General features: G+C 42.7%; 2 protein-coding genes across 4 annotated transcripts in view; both read right to left on the minus strand.

The window, feature by feature from the left end:
• PIGA (phosphatidylinositol glycan anchor biosynthesis class A) overlaps positions 1 to 13,851 on the minus strand; it is a 40,295-nt gene extending 26,444 nt beyond the window's left edge. The window contains exons 1-6 of one of the 3 annotated variants that reach the window (XM_045995793.1): positions 13,569 to 13,851; positions 10,776 to 11,550; positions 6,420 to 6,552; positions 5,371 to 5,503; positions 5,011 to 5,217; positions 345 to 402 (exon numbers count right to left, since the gene is read on the minus strand). In XM_045995793.1, coding sequence (XP_045851749.1) covers positions 345 to 402; positions 5,011 to 5,217; positions 5,371 to 5,503; positions 6,420 to 6,552; positions 10,776 to 11,493 — 1,249 coding nt within the window. In that variant the 5' untranslated portion in view covers positions 11,494 to 11,550; positions 13,569 to 13,851. Of the gene's footprint in view, positions 1 to 344; positions 403 to 797; positions 3,137 to 5,010; positions 5,218 to 5,370; positions 5,504 to 6,419; positions 6,553 to 10,775; positions 11,551 to 13,205; positions 13,485 to 13,568 lie in introns of those variants that run through there. The other 2 variants (XM_045995794.1, XM_045995795.1) reach the window with 2 other exon arrangements.
• A 6,806-nt stretch (positions 13,852 to 20,657) lies between these two features.
• Positions 20,658 to 26,298, minus strand: part of VEGFD (vascular endothelial growth factor D) — a 40,802-nt gene continuing 35,161 nt past the window's right edge. Inside the window, exons 6-7 of the mRNA XM_045996091.1 lie at positions 21,670 to 21,865; positions 20,658 to 20,844 (exon numbers count right to left, since the gene is read on the minus strand). Coding sequence (XP_045852047.1) covers positions 20,718 to 20,844; positions 21,670 to 21,865 — 323 coding nt within the window. The 3' untranslated portion in view covers positions 20,658 to 20,717. The remainder of the gene's footprint in view (positions 20,845 to 21,669; positions 21,866 to 26,298) is intronic.

Genomic DNA, 26,298 nt, shown 5'->3' on the forward strand with positions numbered 1-26,298 from the left:
GTGTCCCCTACGGGGCAAAATCGCCACCCCCCTTCTCCCCTACCCTCCCACCCACATTCAGTAAAGAACCACTGAGCCGTAGCCAAACATAAAGGATAAAGGAAAATCAGCTCCCGAAGTACTAGTGAATACAAATTAAATTTTGTACAGAACTTGAATTTTTTGAATTTCATATTAAAAAAAGCCCAGCCACAGGATGATATAATTTAACATCTCACTACATTCTTTTGGGAATGTGGAGGAGAAAGAGGACTTTAAAAAATCCTGTGCTAAAGTAAACACAGACCTATGATACCCCGACTTGGCCAAAAATAAGTTTTGGTGCAAGATAAATCAGAACATACCAGCATAGAGGACTGCTCTCCACTGCTTCCAACAAAAGGGGTGGGAGAAGCTGGGCTCCTGTAAGTGAAATCAAAATTCAAATTCCTCTTAAAATAGCTTAGAAGATAGAAAGCATAATTACGTAGTTCGCATACACAATAGCTTCTAGATGTATTCGCTTGGCTCATGCGACCACTCCAGTGCAGGGAAAAACAGGGCTTGTGTGGATCAGGAAACAAAGGCATAATTCAATGTGCTATTCCATGAGTAAAGAGAGAGAATGTACTCTAGAGAGAAAAGATGACAGAGTAATTCATCATCTGAAGGACAGTTCCTGTTTAACTAACAGACCAAGCAACACGTCTGTCTAATCACAGTGAAAGAGCACGCATCAGAGGGAGCGGGGGTGGGGGGGGGGCACTGTTAAACGAAGAAAGCATATTCTCTTCATAAAACAAGACAAACTCAGAAAATTGTCAAAATGTCATTTTGGTCTTTATTTTTTGGACGTGTAGCGTTTTCATAAATCAGTTTCATATGTGCTAGTTTTTGTAATATCGAGAGAAATACAGTATTATTTTTCATAAATTCCTCGTCACTGCAAGTTCACTTTCAAATTAATGGAAGTAGCAGGGTTGAACAATATGTTTGCACATATTGACCAGCGCAACACCGACAGTTACAATTAAGGTATCCAGGAAGCCTGAAAATTAAGATTTACTAGAACAAGCAAATTTACCTCCATTTGTTAAAACCAAAGGAACTAATTTTGATTTGCAAATTACATATTTTACATGCAAATAGTTTAAATCCCATTTCCATCTGAAATAAATGGCCATCTTGAAAATATGCTGAGAAACAAAAATGTAAGAACCAATGGTAGTATGCCCTTAAAAATTGCTGAAGAGAATAAATAAAAACACAGGTTACTGTTTCTTGCTTTTTCGTGATTATTGGCACTGTTTATTTCATATTTATATAAATCAATTTCTGTGCAAAAAAATCCCTAAGATTTAATGGTTTGGGTCAGCCCATTTTTCTTTAACAAAAGATCCCTCAACTTGCAGGTTTTTAAAATCGCATTGCATTTGTGTTTTAGCACAAAACAAAAATCGTATTTCTTACGTATCAGTGGCAACCGGTTAATAGGCATGTTAACATACTTCTTAAAAAAGAAGCTTTGTGTGTTGTCGTTAAAAAAAAAAAAAGGGAAACCAATCCTGTACAGAATCCCAATACTGCCAGCATCTTCCTAGTGCGCCACGAGCACCTCTTTCTTTTGACTTCACAGTCCTTTATCACAAAAACGTATTCTAAGGAGTTCAAGGAGTTAATAAGACACACCATGTGGATAATTTGGGGTTTAAAAACCCATGGCTCTGGGCAACAACGATTACAGTTAACAACAGACAACCACAAAGAGACTGTGTTTCTACAATTTTCAGCCTCAATTTGCTATAAATAAAACATTCTGGGGTGAAGACTTCTGCACACTGACAATACTTCTCAGACATCAACTAGGCCACAAGTGACGGGAAGTGACTTCTATCAAAGGTCGAGGAGGGTAACAGCTGAGTAGGAGATGGCACACCTCGTCCGTTCTGCTCGGAAAATACGAAGGCATTTACAGGGAACTCAATTATGCCTGGGAAGACTTGGAGGGTTTCTCTGCACTATCGTCAACAGTGATATCGGTCCCTAGTATTTCAGAAGCAAAAGGTTTTTCATAAACACAAATTAAGACGAAGGCTCTACCTAGGAGAATGCGTATGAGCAGATCGAAGAAATCAGAGTCTGCCGACCATTTTTTTTTCCTGGCGTTGGAAGCCTGAGTGTTTTGGCATGTTAGATAGTTTACCATTTTGTTAACTGTGACTACGGTGAAGTGAGCCACCCAAGCGATACACAAAGAACATCTGAATGCGCCCCTGGTCCTTAACAGCAGGATGCGTCTAGTTCAATGTTCTACACACAGTAGGTGCTTAAAACATGCTCATAACTGATGGACCATTTTGCTCAAGAATCCTGCTGACGGTCTGTAACACTTACTGAGCGCACCAAATGAAATGTCTAAGAACACGACTTCAATGACTAAAATGTTTATGAAGAGGACTTAAAAACAGTTCATATCATTGTTGTACTTCCCGAAAGAAAATCTGTAAACATCTGGTGAATGTCTAATTAATGGTAGAACATTTAAAATTGGCCAAAAAATGCCCAGAAAACATTTGGCCCTTCAGCACCCAAAAGCTCCCAAAATATAATTTTAAAACATCTCTGTTAGAGGGACTTCAGTAGTCTGAAAAATTTCATACCTGAGTGGCTTCAATGTTCTCTCCTAAATCTTAAGTAAGTGCAAGGAGTTTCTATACTCAGGAATTGCATAAGTTTTTATCTTTCCTCAAAATAAAACATTGAATGATATAGAGGTAGCATAACTTACTAAATTAATGTTAAAAAAAAAGCAAGAAAAAAGCAAGGTTATTTTCAATCATCTTACTAGAACTATTATAAATGTGTAAAACCTTACAATCCAGGCTTTCCTCTACCTGGGTTTAGACATCTCATTATTCTCGCCCCCTTTTTTACTGTAAGGATATTGATGAGTCCAGGAGCCCTTGGGCCCTGTGGCATCTATTGCGACATCGATGATAGAATCTGGAGTCATCCATCTCAGGAAAAGGAGGAAGAGAAAGTTGAATACAGCCAACAAAGCAAAAATGCAGCCTGTTACTGGGCCACAGTGAGAGATGAGTCTGTCCAGTCGTTTGTCCATCTGTAACACAGCTTCTCCTGCCACGCGGTCGTACACCTGGCGGGAGAGAGGCCGAGAGTGAGCGCTCTGACCCACAAGAAACGACGACCTGCACGGACCAGGAATGTGTTATAGATGCAAACGGGAGGCGCTTACATTTTGTCGTTGTTGTTTTAGTAAGGATGTGATTAATGAAACTAAAGTAATTACTGCCATGTGATTCAACACTTATGGAGTGCTGCTTCTGGACAAAACACAGGGCGAGACACTGCATCACACAAAGACGAATATGCCAGGACTCCTGTCCCCTAGGAGATCACCATCAACTCTAAGCAACTACGAGAATTCCAAAGTCCTGAGAAGTTGGGACCGCTTTGACTTCCTGAAGCAGGACTGGCCTTCTAAGATTCCTTGACTTGGCTAAGCAGCTCTCCCAGCTGGCTGGCAGACATCAACCACCATCAGAGGGCTCTAACCTAGGGCGCTTCTGGGCCTCGTGAGGCCGTGTTGCTGAGCACGGATGGTGAGACTATACAGAACCACTTTGTGGACTCCAAATAAAAGGGAGGGGGGAAAGACAGGGAAATTGTAGCAGATGGCATAGGTCAGACGATTTTGGCAAACAAAACAACGTTCACCGCTGTGAATCGGTACAGTAGGTGCCTTGCTGTTTGTTTGGAAGCGTGGCTAAGCACGACACTCGGAAATATTTTAAAAACAAAGATCTGTAAACATACTTAGTTTCGAACACATAAATGAAGCCAGCATTTATCTGTTTCGATTGCACTGGAGCATGACTTGTGGTCACTGTCACACAGCGGACCTATGAGCCATCTCCTTTGGAACTCGGGACAGCTGAGACGTGCAGCGCGGGCTCTACACGCCAGCGGCCTCTGGAAAGGTACAGGCTGTTTCCAGCTAGCTCTTCTACCCTCAAAACATCTGGAATACATTTCAGTCCGAATTATGCTGAGACTGGTGAATTAGAACAGTGGACAAAGTATATTTCCAGCTCCAATTTAATTTCTTCCATCAATTTTCTAAATAAGCACAGTTAAACTACGGAGGAGGGTTGCAAAGGATCAAAACGGCCTGTGCGGAACAGGTAGAATTAAGAGAATGACTATAAATTCTCTATTGCCGCTTTTTAAAAAAAGTTTTTTTTTAAGATTGTATTTATTTATTTGAGAGAGAATGAGTGAGAGAGAGCATGAGAGAGGAGAAGGTCAGAGGGTGAAGCAGACTCCCCAAGGAGCTGGGAGCCCGATGAGGGACTCGATCCTGGAAGTCCAGGATCATGACCTGAGCCAAAGGCAGTCGCTCAACCAACTGAGCCACCCAGGCGCCCCTCTATTGCTGCTTTTTATCTGTGGTCTTTCCAACATCTGTCATGAGCATTCTGACTCCTAACTTACTATGTTCTCAATCAGTGCAGAGATGCAAAAATCCTCTTCCCAAAGAAAATCAAGGTATTTAGCCAAGGTGACGCAAGAATTTTGGGAAGTAGCTTGAATTAAACGTTTGTTTTAACACTGCCGCCATTGGACTAAGCAAAGCCAGGTGTTTTCTAATAGACCGCCTAATTTAGAATTAGAAACAGCCCCAAGAAAACGTCTAAGAGTAGCTATTAGTATCAGTCTGGCCCTTAATGGTTTTGACTTCTAGAAAATTCGGTAACTTCCTTATACCCACTTTAACAAAAGCTCTAGATGGCATTACTGCTATTTTGAGATGTCAAACGTAACAAGTTGACTAGAAACTCAGCCTAGCATATACCAAAGTAGTACAAAGTACATTTCTTTTCATCTGAAGAGACTTCATAAACTTAAGCAACAGAAAGGGTAAACCTATACAAGAAAAAGCAAACATGTACGTGAAACGCCAAGAATTTAGACACAACCTTCAAATACTCTCTGCTTAGCACGACATACTTTTTCAGTTCTTTCCGCAACATTCCTCCAGGTGTAGAAAGTCTTTACTACATTATGGATATTTTCGGGAGCCGGCAACGCTCCTGACTTCAGCTGGGAAATCGCTTTTTCCAAACCCTCGCACAAGGACTTGACAGAAGGCTCACATAGAATGATAAGATTTTCTGGAAGTACTTCAGGAATTCCACCAACCCTGGTACTTACAACCTTAAAAAGAGAAAAAGAATATATAATATATCATAATTCATGTCTCAGGAAAATCAGCAAAACCAACTTAAAAGTTATTACAGAATGTATCTGCTTGTTTTTCAAAATACAAGTATAGGAACCCCAACAATGTAAGCCCTCAAAGATTTTTACCTGTAAACCACAACTGGCTGCTTCCACGATTGCCATGCAGAATGCTTCAGTAAGGGAAGTATTAAGAAAAATATGTCCTTGAACTAAGACATTTCTAACATCCTTGTGTTCTAAGGCTCCCAAAAGACGCACTCTGATTTTTGAAATGAAAGAAGAAAAGAAGGGAGTGAAAATCATGCTAGAAAAGAAATACCATTTAGAAGCCAAGTGTGCTATTCATATTATACTTAGATTATTGCTAGTTCTAGTATTTCCCACCGCAAAAGATTAACACCCCAAATTCTGATCTAAAAGAGTCTTTTTGAGCTATGTGGTTAAAACTCATACAGCTGACATATTTCTAACTTTGGTCACGCAAACAAATTTCAACTTCTCCAAAATTAGTTGGCATTTAGTAAGAATATCAATATACTTTGGACAGGAGGGGGGAGGGAAGGGAGCCAAGGGAGACAAGCCATCTTGTCATTTTTTTTCTTTGAATAAATGTCACTCTTTGAGGCAAAAGAAGGAACCATGAAGAAAACATATATATACTTTGGAGAGTAAATATTAAAGAGTCATTTCTAAACAGAAAAAGGCCCGTTTTAAATTGATGCTTCACAGCAAATATCATTCTAAGTTACTAAGAAAGGGAAACATTTGAATCTGTATGTGTAGGACAATTTACATGATTTGGGCCATGCTATATAAAGCAGAACTCAGCAAGACTTGAAAATATACGAACATTTCCAAAGTGGTTGTTGTGTGTGTGTGTGTGTGTGTGTGTGTGTGTGTGTGTGTGCGCGCACACATCCCTTCTAGGGTACTTCCAACCACTGCCCTCAAAAGTCAAATAATACTGGACTAGCAAAAAAAAAAAAAATTAGATTGTGATTTTTTTTTAAACTAAGGTTTCCCATTTTATACGCATTTTTAAAAAATAGGCCTTGCGTTACATTTTTACATCAAGTGCATGTAGGAGAAGCAGCCCACTTAACAGACACATGGAACCAAAACTGAATTTAGGTAACATATTTTCTCACCCAAGACAATACAGAATCCATCAATACCTGTCATGCAGCTGGTACCTTTCTCGTACTTCTTCCAAAATGATTCTCTTAGGTCCCTCTCCTCCAATTATGAAATTTAAATCTGGATATTTCTGACAGAGTTCAGGTATTATACCACTAAGCAAATCAGTCCCTGAAAATATAAAATAATGTTGAATGTTGGAAATATTAACATTGAAACTTAAAAAAAAATCATCAGAACTGAGAAACCACTCACTTTGAAAAGTATTAGCTATGCCCTCCCTAAGTGGAGAAGTTAACTCTCAAACCTTTCCTGGGGAGGTAGAACGTCCCAACCACCAGTGGTCTCCTACAAGTTGCAAATCTTACAGATACATCCGTTGACATCCATTGTTATCCAATACGGGGACTACTGTGTTTCATTCTAACATAACATTCTTAAAGTTATTCACTTGCATTTCCACATTACCTACATCTAAGAAAGGTATTTGAGGTAGCTAATATTTAAGTTTTCTACACAGCCGGGCAGCTGACTGGAGAGCTAGGCCTTGTCCCAGCCGTTTTAGGAGCAAGCTCTTTGATCATGGGGAAGTTTTCCGATATAGAAAATGAAGAGACCAGATGTACCTGAAGTCCAAGGTCTCTTTCAGCGACAAAATTTCTACGTCTGTGTTCCACTTCCCGCCACAGGAAGGGGCTAAGCCACAAAGTGGAACCACCGCCTCGGCTTTGGTGAGAAGGCAGTTTGTGAGGAGGGTCTTTTAACGAACCCCATGGTATTAGCCAAATGTAAGAGCAGTCTGTCCAAACCTGCCGAAGCCCACTGCCCTTGAATGAGAGTAAATGCAGGTGGCAGGACGTCAACTGCCAGATCCTTGCAGTACGGAGAACAGAAGGGTGCATCTTGGTTCGTTTCTTTAATGAAACCTTTTTCTTACAATACATAAACCAACCTCAGGTGATATAAAGCGGTAGCAAAAACCATGCCCTACCAGTCTGAAAGTGGCTACCCAAAGTGACAGCAATGTTGACACTATTCGGGAATTTAGTTCATTAACAACTATAAACTGGACATATTCTAAAGTAAAAGTAAATGTAAAATAACCTAGTTAAAGTTTATTAATTTAAGAAATGCATACATACACACGCACATACATAAGAATTGCACTTTTTCTATCAATCTTCCCAAATATAGGCAGATGAGTTATTTAAAAAGATGGTGGGAGAAATCACTTATACGGGGTCATTTTTATTAATTCAAAGTAGGATTTAAGTAAACTCTGCCAGTATTTTCCAATATGATTGCATTAGCAAACATAAATTCACATGCAGCTTTTCTAAATTATGAAAGCTTCTCATTAAAATCTTAGCTACCTTTGTTTTGAGACAATTACGAAATCCACCAGCTGGATTTCTATCTAAACCAGAAGGTGGCTTAACGACTTTTAACATTTAGCTTCCTTTAATTCTTTCATTTTCTTTCTTTCCTTTCCTTCTCCCTTCGAATCGAAGGTTAAGAACCCATCCTTCAACTGAAATGCAATGCATACAGAGTAATAATCACAAGAGCTGATAACAATTAGTAACATTTGCTGAGTGGTTACTACATCAGGCTACGTCCCTTAAGTGCATCATGTCATTTAATCCAGACAACTACCTTATAAGGAACGGAACTGATGAATATTACCAATGATCTATAATATTATTCTAAGAATAAAAAGGTTTTTCCCCAACGATAAAAGATACTCTCCTGCCTCTGAGAAGAGTCTAACACAATGGAACATAGAAAAGGGCTTTCAATCGCCATAGTCACACAAAATGGACAAGAAAAATCATGATTCGAACGTCTTTTAAAGCTTAGTCTAACAATATTTTAAAGATTCGAATCAGTCTGCATATACCTAGAGGCTGGGCCAGAGGTGAGGGGAACAGGAGCCCTTAACTCAAGAGCTGAACTCATGTTTGTCATCTCTGATACTTACTGTGTAACCTGAGCGAGTTACTTACCCTCTCTGAGACTCAGTTTCTTTGTTACATGCAGATAACATCTACCCTACAGTTGTTGGGAGAGTCAAGTGAGGTACTGTACCGTGCACAGGCTTTATCAACTGCAGAATATAAATGGAAGTTGTCATTACCACCACAGCAGCAAGTGGGGCGGCCTGCACACACACGGGAGCACCGTGACACCCTGACTGAGAGCACAACAGGCTCTAGAGAAGAGGGAGGATGGCAGCCAGAAAACCTGGGTGATAAGAACTGGGCCTTAGCCTCTCTCTCACTCAATGTGTGGCAGCGGGCCTTTGAGAACTGGTCCAAAGGAACACCTCCTATGGAAATTAATTAGTTAATAAGTAATGGACCATAAATACAGCTACTCACTTTTGGGCTATGGACGTGACCATTCCTTCTGAGAATGTTAACTTTTTGCACCGTTTCTGGCATATGGAGAGGGTTCAATATTCGTTCAAGTACTGAACTGAGAACAGGACAGGCCATACCTTCACTCTGTGGCTGGTGGTTAACTCAGCTGGTTAAAATACCATCACTCGTGAAGTAAAGGTAACAGGTTTAATCTTTGTACAAATTGCTTTGCTCTGATTCTCGACCATGTGTGCATCATGTGCTTGCTCGGCTAGCTAGCTCCCGAAGGTGATTAAGACAAACCAGGCACGTTTTCTAAGTTACGACAAACATATCACCAATATCCCAAGAGGGATTCAGAACAGAGAATGCTGGTCCATTCACATCTTCTTGATTCAAGAATGAGAGCACATCATGAGAGCATGCCTTCACCCCAGAAAACGGAGTTCAGTGGTTTTCCCACCAACCTGCTGGATCAACCAAGGCTCTGTTCCAAATCTAAAGCCTACTGACCAAGGCCCACACGTGGATTTCAGACCGCTCCCTAGCACACCGGGATGCTGCTGAGCCCACTGCTGCACTTCGTGCCTACCAACAATCAGCTGCATTGGTCCACGTGTTTGATGCCAGTTACACTTGCTATCGCGTTGGGACATTTAGTTAAACAGCACATAAACTGACGGAATAAGTTTCTATGAAACTAAGTTGAACGGTTCGAAAAATTCAACAAAGCGAAGTTATGGAGAAAAGCTCTAGTCAGATTAAACCACTACAGAAAATCAAAAACTAGTTAAGAATCCAGAAGTACATTCCTTCATACACTGTTACGTTCTCGCCCCGCTTACAAGGAACCCAAATTGGCAACGATAAAGTTATGCTTTTTGAAGGAGACTATGGCAGAAAGTTGATGCAGCTCCAAGCGGCAGACCAGTACTCTTGCGCCTGCAGGCCAACCTCAGACTATTGGCAACTCGGTGCATGTTAATAACATTTGGGGTTAAATTCAAGTATTTAAGGGTACCTGTTATCTTAATAATTCCCTACTTGGAGTGACAGTTTTGATTACTAGACAGGTTTTCAAATACCACCCTGAAGACAAGTTAGGTCTTGAACCAGACTGTTCCAGGTTTCTAGTACACGAGGCTCTAAGAATGCTACTGTGGTGTCAAGTGCTGCGGAGGCACTAAAAAAAAAAAAAAAATCCTCCTTGGTAATGGCAGACACTTATCAAATACCAACTGGCCTAAGTACTTTAGAGGAACCATCACTGAACCCTCACAAGAGTCCCCTTGTTGCCCAAACCATACAAATGAAAAAACTGAGACTCAGAGATGTTAAGTAGCTTGTCCTCAATCACACAACAGAATGCAGCCAGGATCAGACTTCAGGCTGTCTAATCCCCCTGCCTTCACCACTTACCTGCCTACATGCTCTTAATGTCTAAATCTGCGACGAGATGAAATAAGCAAGCTGCCAAAGAGCCACATGGGGGACAAGTTCATTGACTTTGAGGATACCGATAAAACACAGGAGAGTTGTACATCAAAATATTCATAAGGGTCACCCCTGAACAGTACAGTTACAGCTGATTTTAGTTTTCACCCCTGTACTTTTCTGAGTTTTCAAAATACCTGCAATGAAACACATGACTTTTGCCATCAGAAAGAAAGGGCTAGTGATGGGCTCAGCCTTTTACTTCTTACCACACATATGGGGCTGTTTTAACTTTAAAAAGACCTGCCCTATTAAACAACATCAGATTACTGTTTTTATCTTTAAGTAACTACTAAAGCATCGAAGGTGGGCAGTCACAGGGGAGGGGGGAGTGGGCAGCATTCACCACCACTCCAGAAATTTCTTTTTGAATGTATAAGACATTACACCTTTCTTGGCTATATTTAATGCAGAAGTAGTTTTGAAACCATAGAACAAAACGAAAAGCCAAACAATCATTACATTCAAGTATTCAACAGCTTTCTACAAGGAAAAAAAAAAGTCTGTGCAGTGCAATTTTAGCTTTCATTTCATTACCTTTTCTGTAAACAAGTCTGCTGACAACAACAATAGTTATTATACTATCATGCCTCCTAAATGGGTCTGGAGTGAAGTCAGTAGGATCTACAGCATTAGGAATGACGGACACTATTTCAGGATTCAGTGCTGCTCTTAGCACAGTGTTTTCCTTACTAGTATAAGAGACACAAATTATGTGGTTTGTGTCACAAAGAGACACAGTTAGAAGCTTGTTTGTAAGCACCGAGCTGACATCAGCAAATCCGAAAAGGGAATGGTCCGTGAAGACTGTCTGGAGCCCCATTGTCTTGGCGTGGAAGAGGGCATCATGGGCCATGGCAGAAAAAGAACTATGTGAATGGATTATCGTGACTCTCTCCCGAACAAATATGTACCTGAGCAATGGCAGACTGTGAAAGAGGGTCGTGGCTGTAGATTGGTTGTACATGACTTTCAGAGGCAAGTAATAGACTTTGAGGCCATTAGTGAGGTAACGGATGCCTTTCCGATTTCCGTAAGCATGGGTGACAATTATGACTTTGTGCCCTCTTTCAATCAGGCACTGAGAGAGCTGGTAAATGTGGCTTTCCACGCCTCCCATGTTAGGATAGAAAAAGTCCGACACCATGCATATATTATGGGTACGGGTCCTACATGTCGAGAGACTTCCAGGGCTAACACAGGAGCGCAGAGCTGAGGAGGGCTGGCCACGCCCACCTCCTCCTCTATAAGCCATGCTGAGATTGTTTAGGCATTTGTCCTTAGAGCAACTCGGTTATGTGTCGTCTAGTACCTGAAAGAGAGAGTAAAACAAGATCTCAGCTCAGCGACAAAATATATTACATTTTCCAAATCCAGACATAAAACACTGTTTTATGCTAATGTATATTTGCTAGCTTTCCCCCTAGAACTAAAACACAAGCATAAAATGAAATGACTCATCTGACATTTACTTGCTTAGTACTTCCTCTGCGCTCTACAACAAAACTCGATTCCACGACGCCCTTACATTTTAATTTTGCTTTAAAAATACTGCTACACCTAATTTTTAAAAATTAGTTTGTTACATCACAGTGTAGAAGAATGTGCTAACAATCCAGTTCATTCCGATCATTAAATATATGGCTCTTTCCAGAAAGAGTTTGCCAGTCCTGCTCTAGAGCTTAAGCCACTGATGCGGCGAATCCCATACAATTTTGCTATTCGCTTTTGTGGCTTATACTAAAATATACCTGGCGTCCTAGGTGTCTTTCTGACAGCTTTTTCAAGGAGCGCCTACTGCACGTGCTACAGGCATCCATCTATGTTTTCCTCTTCCTTAATTTAAGAATGGCGATACACTGCTTTCATTTTCTTTCTTAACCTTTCTTTCAGTTACACAGGCCTACTTCCAGAAGTGTCTCTCTCTTTGGTTTGAAGTCTAAAGATAAAGGCTCAGTTCGAGGTAGAGCAGATCTGGGGCTATTTCCTACATCTAAAGTAGGAAATATTGATCACAGGGGTCTCCTAGATCCTTATCAGCACAAAATTCAGTCTTATTTATTCACTTTATTCACAAAACTCACTCAATATTCAGTCTTATTACAGATTCTTGGTTTTAAAGCTAAAGAGTGTTTTGGAAAACTAGTGACAATCTTCCTCAGATTTACAAATAAGATTTTCATACCTCCCTAAACTGAACTACACAATGGAAAGCCATCCTAAAGGTCTGTGTTTCTGATTTCACCTGCAAACTCAGGAAATGCAAAGTAACTGCCTTTGTAAACTCTTAATTATCTATTCCTGCAACAAAGTCATCTGTATTTTAAACACAGTCTCAGAAATACTCAGTAAATGTTTGTTGACCTGAATTTACTAATTAAAATTAAAGATTACCAAATACTGCGATTCTTCCGTTTTGTACTTTTAAGTGGTTTCTGTAACATTTTCTTACTGTGGTTTGTCACCTAATCCTGATTTTCCAGTTGTATTCAATTTAAAAAGATGAGTGATTAAAAGAAAAAAAAGTGAGCAAAGAACCATCTGAAATTATCTGAAGTTTTGTCATTAACCTGCAAACATTGTGGGGTCTGCCTACTTCCATCGGGTTATCACGCCTAAAGCTCAATAAACGGAACAATCACAGAACCTTAGATTTTAAATCCGACTAGAGGCTTGGAAATCCAGGAATACCTCCCTTGCTTTACAAATGAGAAGCCAAACAAGTTGAGCGATTTGTCCAAGGTCTCCACCCAGACACTTAAGTGGCAAATGCGAGAGGGCTGTAAATTTACAACCAGCCACGGCCAACGAATCCCTGGGCATTCAGCAGCAGACGCTCCCGAGGAGCTTTAGGAAGATCCCGCGGGGGCTTGGGTCAAGAGGACTTTGTTTCCACACCCACGCCCACGCCGCCACCCCCACCCCCACCCTGGGCAATACCCCGGCTTCACTCCCGGCTCCACTCACTGGAGAGGTCACCCGAGAGCGCCAGGGCCAAGAAAGGGACGACCCCGTTCAACCACCGACCCCGCTGGAGGTCTCGCCAGGCCCAAAAGGAGGACGATGGCCAGACAGTAGGCAGGTGTCTGAGGCTGGGGGTCCCGGAGCCCTTCACCCTGCCCGCCTCAATCTCGGCGGAACCGGCTCCAGCGCGGCCGCCCCAGCGAACCCTCAGCCCTACTCGACTCCGAAGGTTCTCGACCCCTACTTCCGAGCTTCTAAACCTCGCCGGGTTCTCCCCTTCCATCGCCGGCCACACTCCCACGGGTGCTACCCAGTCCCATCCGGAAGCGGCCGAGAGTGCCGGCGCAGGGTCAGACGCGCACTTACCGGCAAGTCCCATGGCCGCCAGTGTCCGGACCTCCCGCGGCTGCAGCCAGAGTCCCACCCCGCTGCCCGGAAACACCAATCCGAGGCGTCCGCGCCCGAGCTCCGCGCCCCCGAGGCGGCCAATCGCAAAGATGCGCTGGCGTCACGTGCAGGAGCGCCGCTCCGTCCCCACCCTTCAGCGCGGGCGGTAACGTCAGCGCGCGCAGGCACAATGTTTTCGCAATGTTCGGGGAGACTTGTTTTCTCTGCATCGAAAGTAGTAATCCTCGGTTTAACCTTTCTTATGAATTCTTAGTGTCGCGAATCTCTAGAAGCCGTCCCCTGTCTCTTCTGACACAAGCAACCTACTAGCAGCCTTCCTCAGGCTCAAGTCAGAAATCCCAGTGTGACTCGCTGCGAGCCTTTAGGGCTGCTGGGAGTTGTAGTCCAGTGGCGTTTGGAAGCGAAACAGAACTTAGAAAACTCACTCCCAGGATGCACCGCACCTCTAAACCTGAATTCTGCAGAAGGTCGGGTGGGTTCGCGTCCTGGTTACCTAGTTACAGCGTCTCTTTTCTGGAATCCCGTTCTCTCTGGCTTGGGACTGGAGAGACATTGGGGGCGGAAGGCTACCGGGGTCGTGGCAGCGTTGTGTTCGTGGTTATCTGTGCCAGCAGCCGAACCGCGCTTGTTCTTAAGCCCCCTGCTAGGGTTGCCTGATGTAGCAAATAAAAACACACAGCTAAAGAGTAAAATAAAATCAAGTTTTATAAAAATCTGAATTTCAGGTAAATACAGGTTATACAGGTATGTCCCAAACATTGGAGACTTTACTAAAAAAGTACTCGTTGTTGATCTGAAATTCAAACTTAACTAGGTATCTTGTGTTTTATGAGGCAACCCTACGCTCTGAAGAAAAAACTCGGAGGTCTGACCTGAAATAGCAAGTCCCACTCAAACTGGTTCAACTGGCTATGGTGGTGCTTGGCCAGGAAGCTACTGAATCCGTGGAAGTGGTCTGGTGGCCATCCACCCCTTCCATTTGGCGCTTGGAGTTCCCCCAGCTCTGCCATGTGTACAATTTTGGGAAGAGATGCCTTCCTGCGCACTAGCATTGGCATATCCCTTTTAAGCCTGTAGAAGTCCTATTCACCCCCTGAGAATTGCAGCTCCTTTCTGATGCGCTCCCCAAGCCTCCTGAGGGAATTAAATCCACTCTCTCTTTTGTATTTTGATACTACTTTGGCCATATGCTGGTATAGCAGTTATCGGGTGATATTCAAGTGGTTTGCCTGGTTGCCAGGCCCCGTCCCCCTCAACCTGATCATGGAAGACCTGTCTTCTTGGGCTCTCACACAGACTTCTTTCTGAAAACTGGCAATTGAATTTGCTTGTTGAATGTCTGCCCTCCTGGCCAGATAGTAAGCTGAGTCAGGGTTTGTTCTTGGTAATAGACACTGAGTAAGTTTTAGTTATATTAATGGACTTTTTAATCCAATACGAGTACAGTCCCAGTACAAATACATATACCCAATAAAATGTATTGAAAATATTTTATGGTGTGTACCATAGAAACGTTATAGTTCAGGGGTGCCTGGGTGGCTCAGTCCATTAAGCGTCTCACTCTTGGTTTCAGCTCTGGTCTTGATCTCATGGGTCATGGGATTGAGCCCAGTGTCTGGCTCAGCACTCAGTGGGGAGTCTGCTTAAAGATTCTCTCCCCCGTTCTTCCTCCCTCCCTCTAAAACTAAATAAATCTTTTTTTTTTAAATTACAGTTCAGTGATAGACTTCAAAGAACATGTTGGTTGTAGGATTTGAAGTGTATCAATGAGCTAACTTTCATGAGTTAAATTTATTTCAGTCAGGTAGGAAGAGATACATTGCACTGGGTTAATATTGAAGCATCAGAAAATAAAGATAATGAAGGCTCAAGGATACTTAAAAGCTTAATAAGGTGCAGTTAGTTGCACAGATCGCACCAAACTACAGCATTGCTTTGGTCTCCTTTTCATTTTGCAATAGGTTTTAAGACACGGTGTGGGCAGAGACCCTAGAAAGTATAATAAGCCCATTCATTGATCCCCTGGTTTGCCAGTGCCATAGTTCTAATCACAATACACATCTGAAATTCTAAGATCCTGGTGCCAATACTCCTTCAAAACAGTTGTGATCTTTTTTTCAAAACAGCCTATTTTCTACCTTTATCATCAAACATTTACTGAGTGCCAACTCTGTAGAAGGCTTTGTGGGGAATACAAGGAATTTTAAACATAGTCCCTATGTTTTAAACGTTTTTTTGATTCCTTCTGTGCTTTTATATACCTTTTGCCGATGGTAAAAAGCAATCCACTTTCCTTGAAAGGTTCTTTGTGTTTTAAATACTGTAGAATAGGTTGACCTTTATAAATAATTAATAAAGGCACACCGTTGCTGAGTCTCTGTGGCAGGGGAGAGGGCTGAGAAAACTGCAGGCTGTTCCAATGAAGTGTGTAGGTTCTAGCAGTCTGAAAACATTGAAATTCATTTATCATGCTCTAGTCTCTGACCTAGGCACTGAACATTAAAGACAAACGAATGGTAATTCTGCACGTGGCTCACAATCTCAGGTGGGTATGAGACTCCATTTCTAGTTCGTTAAAATTTAAGGCTACTTTCTGGGCGCCTGGGTGGCTCAGTGGGTTAAGCCGCTGCCTTCGGCTCAGGTCATGATCTCAGGGTCCTGGGATCGAGTCCCGCATCAGGCTCTCTGCTCAGCGGCGAGTCTGCTTCTCTCTCTCTCTCTGCCTGCCTCTCTATCTACTTGTGATCTCTCTCTGTCAAATAAATAAATAAAATCTTTAAAAAAAAATTTAAGGCTACTTTCTGAAAGTCAAAGCAAAGTTGTAGCATCAGGATTCAACTATAAAACGAGGGATCGTTCTAATTATCGTGTGCTGCCTAATGTGTGGAATCAAGGTATGCTTTTAGAGAATTTTCTTAGAAGCTATTAAAGTGAAAGTGAAATACTTACCTGCGGTGTCTTCTGATGACACTTAGTAAAATATGAGGGTAGTCAGGACCAGCTGGGGTATAAAATAATCTGTACATGGAGAAGGTATAAAATAAAGGTCGATATCACCTTCCCTTGAAATCCAGCTCTTCGTAAATTTGGCTCCAAGTTCCCTTGGGTAATTTTGGAGTGGGAAGGCCACACATTTGTATCAAGAACTTGCTATCTACATATAAGATACGAGGCAGGGAAATTCAGGCATGAGCTTTATACCCAAGGAACCAAGACGGCGATAAGGCATAAGTAAATACCTGTGAGAAAAGGTAGGAAGTGGTAAGCACTGCAAGAGAAATGCAAGAGAAACACTGGGAGTTCAGAGGGAAAGAGTATTTCTAGCTGGCAGCCTTTAGCATAGAAGTAAAAGGTGGCTCATGCAATTGTTGGGCACAAGACCGTTCCAAGAACAATAGGAACAAGGTAGAGAGACAGGTGCTGACTGTCCATTGTATACTGCTGTGCGATCATACAGGGGATGAGGAGGGGAAGGGTTCAGACAGGACAAGTGTGGCACTTCCAGCAAAGGTTGAAGGAAACTGGTGAAGGATCTTACTGAGCGAAATGGACTTGATCTTGAGCCAGACTTGCAGCCAAAATAATATTTTCAATTAACATCTTGAGACGATTCACTCCTCCTCATTGTGCTTCAAAAAGAAAAAGAGATACAAGAAAATCAAAATGTCATAGCTGTGAGTTCAAAAAGAACAAACATTTCTGGGAACCAGAAAGAGAACCAAAATGCAAAATGGTAATCAGACCAAAGCCACAACAGGTCCTGGACTCTGTATGTGGAAGCAGGAAGACATGAACTGGGTTTGGTTCTTGAAGAATGACAAAGACTAAGGGCTCTGCCTGTGGCCAGAGACAGGAACCAGGCTTGTAGGAGGCGTATCTTATTCCCTCCCACACTGACAGCAGGCTGGGCCGCGTGACCTGCTTGGCCAGCAGGTCATCAGTAAAGGGAAGGCAGCAGAAGCTTAATTACTAAGTGCTTCTGCACGGATGGATGTCCTAACAGATACTCTCTTCTTGATCGCCTAGGGCTATGCAGCAATGAAACTCAGGCAAGATGCTGAATGACGAAAAGCCACCTGGAGAATGAGAGCTTGGGCTTCCACAAAATTAATGCGATACTTCTTTCTTATTTATTCGGTCCCTACTAAACGTAAGACATTGTTTCCACACTGGGGATTATGGATAAATTAGACAAAATCCAGCTCTTGATGACCAAATGACCAAATCCATTAAGGTCACAATTTTCACCAAACTACTACTTTCCTTGAAAGCCTTCAAATGAGGGCCTCCTGGCTGGCTCGGTCAGTAGTGCATGCGGCTCTTAATCTCTGAGTCACGAGTTCGAGCCCCACATGAGGGATAGATTTACTTAAATACATTCTCCAGCCTTGTGGCTTAAATAATCAGGGACATCACGCAGCACTCGAGTTTACTGTGTTTGCTTTAAGCTCTTGAGGCTTCCCACATATTTTTTTATTTTGCAACAAGTTGAGAATTTTCAGTCCACATTCCAAAGCTATTAGTATGAAAAAGACATGAGTAGCGGTAGACCAGTTACCCTGAGGACCAGCCCCATCCCAGCTCAGACGCAGCCTACAGCCCTCGGGGATCCAAGTGCAACTATCTTGGCAGTTACGGAGGGCTAGGGGCACAAAATCAGACAGCAAATAGTTTTGTCCCAGCCCAGAATTCTCTATTATATCCCCCTTCTAAATGGCAGTTAGGAATCCAGAGCCACTAACCAAAGCACGGTTTTTAGGTGGTTTTAGGGGAGATCCAGGAATCCAGCATAAGCCAAGAACTTTGCTCACAGTCATGCTTCTCTCTTTCAGGATGATCCCTTTAATTTATAAATTACATTGTATTTTTCAAATGGTTTTCACGTGTGGTAACTCAGGTGACATTAGCAACTCTGAGAGCAGAGAGATGGGATTATCCCCCACGTTTGACAGGTGTGGAAACTGAGGACCCATAGGGTTTCTCAGCCTCTTAATGAGGTGAGGTGACAGAGCCCGTGCTTGGATGTAGACTCTCTTTATACCAAAGATGAGCAAAGTGACTCTTTCGTGCAGTGTCTGCTGTCTGCTGCCCCAGCTCTCAATGGAATTTGACCAACAGCTGCAGAGGAGGAGAGACCGGTAGGAATCAAATGAAGGACTACAGCTAGGAGTTGAAAGCTGATGGGTTATGTACGAGCCCTTTTGGAAGGCTAGGAATCAAACAGTGAAACTAGAAGGAAGAAGGCGCTTTGGGTTGAAGGTCATAAGGCAGGGACAAGAGGAACAGTGACAGGAGAGGAATGACTGGGCCAACGCCAGCAAATGACAGCCGTGGTAATGGCAGCACGCTGGGGACTGGTCCCAGGCCAGCTCCAGATCAGTCGTGTCCCCAGGGCAGGGACTGAGAACTAAAGTGAGGAAGGGAGCAGGGGCCCAGAGCCACAGGCCACAGAGGACTTGCGTGAAGGTGAGGAGAATTCAGGAACTGCTTAGGGACCGAGAGAGGAAGGGCAGGGATTTGGGCCAGGGTCCAACAATTCTACTGTGGGCATCAGAAACAAGACTACTTTGCTGTGTTTGTTGATCATCATCCTCCCCCTTGTTATTGTCCAGCTCGGGTCACACAAATTTGATCAGGAGCGTTTCCAGTTGTAAGGAGGTCACAGTGTATGGAGAGAGAAGCGTGAACACAGCCCTTTACAAAAGTCTGCGATGAAGTGTTGTAATAGATTGTGGATCTATCTAGCTTTCTATTTCCGCAAGATGCTAGGGAGGGAGTTACTTGCTAAATAACTTAATTCTGTGCATTAACATTTTAATTTGCTAAAAGGCTTAATACCCATAAAACTGCCTTCATTCTGGTTTGCCAAACGTGCAGTAAAGTCTATGCCATCGAAAAAGTACTCCCGGCAGTGTTTTGGAGAAAAAGCAAGGGAAGAGGCCCATGCTCCCTTCCCGGCTGGCTATGGAACAGAGAGAAGAATCCCTTAGCCATGAGAGGGGCGATGTGAACGACCAGAGCATGAGGGCACAGAGTTGGAGCTGGAAGCCATTGGAAGATGCAAACTTTCAAAGACATCAGGGGTTATCACTGGACTCTCCTTCATCATGAGACACGGGTCAAGTGAAATCAAATTGAATCTCAAAGGAAAGATAGATTTCAGGCTAATTCTTGGGTCACATTTGCTTCATCTCATTCAATCATTCATTCATTCAGATGTTACTTACCTGAGAGAGAGAGAATGCGAGCACGAGTGAGGGGTGGGGCAGAGGGAGAAGTAGACTTCCCTACTGAGCAGGGGGCCAGATGGACGGAAGTGGGGCTCCAACTGGGGCTTGGTCCCAGGACCCCAGGATTATGACCTGAGCCCAAGGCAGACACTTAACTTCACTGAGAATCTTAAACATTCTGAGAGCTGCTCCCTGGGCTTCCCCAAACTGACATCAAGTTTTTTTGTGCCCATGTCTCTCCCCATCCCTCCCCCTTCTCAATTCCTTTCTCTCTTTAAAACACGCTATTGCCTTTGGCATAAAATGTAGAGTGATAAGACATTAAATAACACAAAATCCCATAGCCTGAATAATGGTGTTTATTTTCTTTAAATACACTTAAATATGAGACAACAGAACAGTAATTCAGTAAACTTGAAACTACAAGCTGGACAGTCATCAGCAAATCAGTGCTGATCCTACAAAATCAAAATTTGCATAATATAGAGTCAGAATAATTCACAAGAGAGTTGCATTAGCAAAGGATTTGGAGACTATAAAATTATCTCATCGGCTTTGAGTAGTCAATCATATGGCCCCGCTGATTCTAGGATGATCAGACCTTTTTCCTTCACTAGGAAAAAAGAAAAGGTTCACACAGGTTCCCTCCTCTCCATTCTCCTTGTGCGGGGGCATCTGCAGTTGGAAGGCATCTGTCAGTGAGCCAGGGCAGGGAATCCTCAGCTGGTGTGTAATGGAAGAGTGGTCTGCATTCACTGTGGGACTGGGTAAAATGGACCTTTTTCTAGTACCTGGGGAGGGGAGGAGTGACCGCAACTTGGCAAAGCAGCACGCTATTTAAAATGTCAGGGCTGGGGAACTTCAGAACAAAGTTGAGTCAAGGATTTTCTTGACCGTGGAACCCATAGGCAGCCTTCTTCTCCTTTGGAAAGCGGCAATGCTTCGCACATGCTGGTTTTCCATTTGCACATGTTCTGGTGTGAAAGGGACATCTGTCCTCACAGCTGTTGCAGAAGAAAAGAAACACGAGAGTTCCGAATCAAGGACTACATTCAAAGGAATAACTCTGTTCTGATTTGATTATGTTTTCCAAGTGAATTTTCCAGATATGTATTTAAAATGTCAACATAAAATCCCGAATTGTTATTCCACATGGATGCAAAAATCTAAGAAAGGCCAAACAGTAACCCGTAAGGCTTCTATTTATCAACAAATTTCTTGTGATATCAATCCAGTGCCATCCCCTTCTTCAAAGAAAAAAGCAAAAAAACAAAAACAAAAACAAAACCATAGGTAGACATATATTGAGAGTGATGGAACCAAAGAGTCTGCTGATTTGAAACTCAGCCCCCAAAATAATTGTTTAAATCTCATCAATTAAAGTTTTTGCTGAAGATCCATACCCAACAATAGCAGGCAGGATTGTCTTTCTTTCTTTTTTTTTAAGAATTATTTATTTATTGGAGAGAGGGAGTGGAGGGGCAGAGGGAAAGAGAGAGAATCTCAAACAGGCTCCCCGCTGAGCACAGAGCCTGACACCGGGCTTGATCCTAGGACCCCGCGATCTGGACCCGAGCCGAAACCAAGAGTCAGCCAGTTAACCACTAAGCCACCCGGGTGCCCCATGACTGTCTTACTTTCACAGTGCATCATCACTCTACATAATCTCACTTTGTCCTTAGTTGCCAAACCTCTGTTTTACTATCTAAAAAAGGGGCTTGGGCACTGCAAACAATGCCTCAACAAGAAATGTCACCACATCAAAAGAAAGGGCATTCACATTCAATGTCAATGGGACAAATGAAGATGAAAGTGAAAATGCACTTGACCTGCAGGTGTCTGCGTGAAATATCTTGTGCTTCTGGCAGCAGCTCTCCAGGCTCTCTCTGCACTCCAGGCAGCTGCAGTTTTCTGGGTGCTGGATGAGATCTCTGGGACATGGGGTCTTACAGACACACTCACACCGATCTTCATCAAACTTCATGTGTGGCCCGCAGAGAGCCAGTTCCTGGAGATGAGAGTGGTCTAGATGGAAAGAGAAAAGGGTTGCTTGAATGGTTGCAGCACGGATCATATGGCATTGAAGTTGGCTGTATACTCTCCATTTGTGGAAAAATAACTTGGATTCTCCTCATCTCCTTTCCTGTCGATTTTTGCTGCTCCTCTTTCCACGCAGTGAAGGAGGTTCACCTCTGATTTCATAATACAAACACCGAATGCATGTGTTCTCTTACGTTTGTGAGAAAGAGGTTTTGAGCTGAATATATTTGATTGGATTTTTAAAGAGATTTTTTTGGTTGGTGGGTGACTTGTTACACAATGCAGTCTTTCACAACCAAGTATTAGGAATAAAACATAGGATAGTTAAGAATTATGAGGCTGATCCTTCCTAGTTTTGAGGTGAAGACTAAAAGGAGGGAGGAACAGAGGCATCGGCATGACCTTAGACCTTCCAAGCTGTGGATAGAAGCAGTGACGTATTTCCTCACCACAGATCACAGTGCTATTATAAAAGATACACCAGTGATGATAAACTTTGATTCCACAGACATCTGTTGGAAGAATACGTTCAGCTGAGAGGAGGGTCTGAGAGATTTTTAACACACTTGGTTGACAGCTATTTCTTCTAGAGAGTGTACACAATTGATAACTCTTACTCCATGTCCAATTCTGATCATCAAGTTGAGATCCAGTCAACTTGGAAGGAAATGGAAGAGATAGAAACTTGGGAAGAACTTGACTGTGACATCTGAGCATTCTTAGAGGTTCTGGAGGCAAGTATGTGGTTAGCTTCTCCCCCAAACCCATTTCTTTCCAAACCTACCTCATTTAAGGAATGATGCCATCACTCCTGACTCTCGTGCCATATTGGGTCTCATCGCTTTGTCTACCCGGTTCTGCCATCCTGAATTTGTTCTATCATTTCCATCAACACCGTCACAGATCTTACTATCATAAGTTTTATCCCTTCTATCCATTTCCACAATATTATCAAATGTAAATCTACTCACATCATTCTACTGCTTTAAGTTCCTTAAAAGATTCTCAATTAAAAAAACAGTTTACCCACCAGGATATATGAGATCCTCCATGAACTAGATCTTACTAACCTCCCAGACTCACATCTCTCCCTCTCACCTTCCCCTTCCATATATATCCTGTGTTCCATCCGTACCAAATTATACCACTTTTTGTTCCCCTGATATGCTTAGGATCTCTCAGCCCCATGTTTTTGGCCTTGCCTTTCACCCTGCCCATCACCTTTCTCCCCCGGTCTCTTTCCCCACTTCTGTAAGTTCAGCTAAGCGCCCTTGCCCTCTGCATATTTCCATCCTGTCCTTTCTTACACTGCTTACATTTGTCCATTTCTTCAATGAATTAAAAGATGCTGGGGGGGGGGGCACCTGGGTGGCTCAGTGGATTAAGCCGCTGCCTTCGGCTCAGGTCATGATCTCAGGGTCCTGGGATCAAGCCCCGCATCGGGCTCTCTGCTCCGCAGGGAGCCTGCTTCCTCCTCTCTCTCTGCCTGCCTCTCTGCCTACTTGTGATCTCTCTCTCTGTCAAATAAATAAGTAAAATATTTAAAAAAAAGGTTTATAAAAAAAAGATGCTGAGGGTTATAGGAATCAGATCTCATCATTCTGACATAAAAATGGCACATGATAAATGTTGAGTTCATCTGCCCTAATAAAAGGGTCCTGAAACAGGCAGATATATGAAGACTCTGAAGAATTCTATCCATCGTTCCAAGACATTGGGTTAAACCATATGTTCTTTTTTTTTTATTTTTTTTAAAAGATTTTATTTATTTGACAGATAGAGATCACAAGCAGGCAGAGAGAGAGAGAGGAGGAAACAGGCTTCCCGCTGAGCAGAGAGCCCGATGCGGGGCTCGATCCCAGGACCCTGGGAACATGACCTGAGCCGAAGGCAGCGGCTTAACCCACTGAGCCACCCAGGCGCCCCTAAACCATATGTTCTTGTCAATATCTGACTACTGGTAGTATATCAAAATGGCAATCTCAGGCTGTCTAATCTCATAGTTTTAATTTCTCTGTGGTTGATGATATTCAAGGAACCATGTGTAAAGCGTGTTGGAAGGCTAGATCTGGGGAGATTCTTGGAGTTGTGTGAAGAGGAATAAGGTAATCTTTATAAGCCATATGCCAATGAGGCATATGTCACTTTGGGGCAAGATGAGAATACATTGTTCCCATTGGATAGTCTTTCCTGCTTTGTCAAAGATTAATTGACTGTATAATTGTGGGGTCATTTCTGGGTTTTCTATTCTGTTCCCTTCATCTATGTGTCCATTTCTGTATCAGTACCATACTATTTTGGTGACTACAGCTTTATAATATAACTTTAAGTCTGGAATTGTCTATTGATTGATAAATGGATAAAGAAGAAGTGGTATATATGTATACCGTGGAATATTATTTAGTCATAAAAAAAGAATGAAACCTTTCCAGTGCAATGACGTGGATAGAGCCAGAGAGTATAATGTTACATGAAATAAGTCAGGCAGAGAAAGACAATTACCCTATGATTTCACTCACATATGGAAAGTAAGAAACAAAACAAGCAAAGGGGAAGAAAAGAGGGAGAGAGACAAATCAAGAAACAGACTCTTAACTCTAGAGAACAGATTAATTGTTACTAGAGGGGAGGTGGGTAGGGGGCGCTGGGGAAAACAGGGGATGGGTATTAAGGAGGGCACTTAACGTGATGAGGACCAGGTGACGTGAAATTCAAAAGAATTGCTGAATCACTATACTGTACACCCAAAACTACTATAACAGTGTATATTAACTATATTGGAATTAAAATAAAAACTGAAAACAAAACAAACCAATTATAAAAGGACAGTTAAGTAGTTCTTAAAAGACCCACACAAATCACTAGATGGCGGTAGAGATTCATTTAGACCCCTTCGACTAGCACCAACGCCCTTGAGTGGTTTAGGGAAACAGTCCACTAGGCGTTTGCTGAGGTAGTTGGCAGAGGCTGGCTTCAATCCCTACAGGCATTAGTTAAAAGCAACAGAGGCTGGGGGACTTGGCCAGCTCAGGCTATAGAGGATGTGACTCTTGATCTCAGGGTCATGAGTTCGAGCCCCACTTTGGTGTAGTGATTACTTAAAAAAAAAAAAGTAACAGAGACTGGGTGTAAGGAAAACTGCGTGAAGCAGCCACTAGGCAAGGGTGACACCCGAAACTATTACATACTGATTTCAAGCCTAGGGAGGTTGATGATGGAATGCCATGAGTTCTGTTCCCAGCCTTGTTTTATTCATCATTTTTATCAATAAGCTCGTGGATTTTTTTTCCAAATAAGTTCTTAAAGTTATGGCTACCTTGAAGAATTTAAAATTTAACACGAGGAATCCCCAATTTTCCTTTTTTCTTTTTTGCTATTGTTTGTTGTACCACTTTAAAGCTATCATCTGAATCCAATGAGATGAAATTAAACTGGTCTTGGATTCACTAAGCCACATGTACTCATTCAAGGAAGAGAAGTCATTGTAGATGTAGAAAAGGGAGTTGGCTTAACAGTCACGTGTGTGCAAAGGGTGTTTAGTGAACAGTAAACTCAGTGTATGTCATCAGTTTGATGAGCCTATTGGAGGAGTGACCGTGAACTAGCTACCCCACGTCTCTTGCTTCTATCATGGCGACCACATCCCCAAAGGCCCTCCTATCCTTGGCCAACACATCCTCTTCTACCCTGTCACTGGCTGATTGTGTTAAAATTCAAATTGGTGCTTCCTTGGGGCTCCTGGGTGGCTCCATCCATTAAGTGTCCGACTCTTGGTTTCAGCTCATGGTTCGTGATCTCATGGGTCATGAGCAAGAGCCCTTGGTGTGCTCCGTGCTCGGCGGGAAGTCTGCTTGAAGATTCTCTCCCCACCCCTCCCCCAACTCATGGGCTTACGTGCATGCATGCGTGCTCTTTCTCTCTTTCTAAAATAAAGAAATGAATCTTAAAAAAAATTTCGAATTGGTGTTCTCGCTCTCCTGCCTGAACGAGATGAGGGGTTCCCTTTGCCCTTAGCATCACATCCAATGTCTGGGACAAGATGCCCAACGTCCCCTGTGAACCTCTCCAGCTCCTCTCTCACATCTACCCAGCCCCCTCCCGTTAAGTTCCCACCAGGCCGAACTTTTTTTAGAATGCGGACCTGCTACCTTCTCACTTACTGTCCTCATGTTCCTGCACTCATGTTCCTCCTGCTCAGAGCACTTCTCTCCTTCCCCACCCCTCCACTCTTCCCACCCTAGGCACACACAAGCGCCCGCTCAGTCTCTCCCCAGGACAGCCCATTTAGGAATTGTATACCGAGAGCATGCTGAAATGATTCTATTTTGATATGTTAGATTAAATAAAAAGATATAAAAATTAAACTGACTTGTTCCTTTTGACCTTCTCAATGTAAGTACTACAAAATGTGAGTCACA

Source organism: Meles meles, chromosome X (genome assembly GCF_922984935.1).
Source record: "Meles meles chromosome X, mMelMel3.1 paternal haplotype, whole genome shotgun sequence".
NCBI classification, from domain to species: domain Eukaryota; kingdom Metazoa; phylum Chordata; class Mammalia; order Carnivora; family Mustelidae; genus Meles; species Meles meles.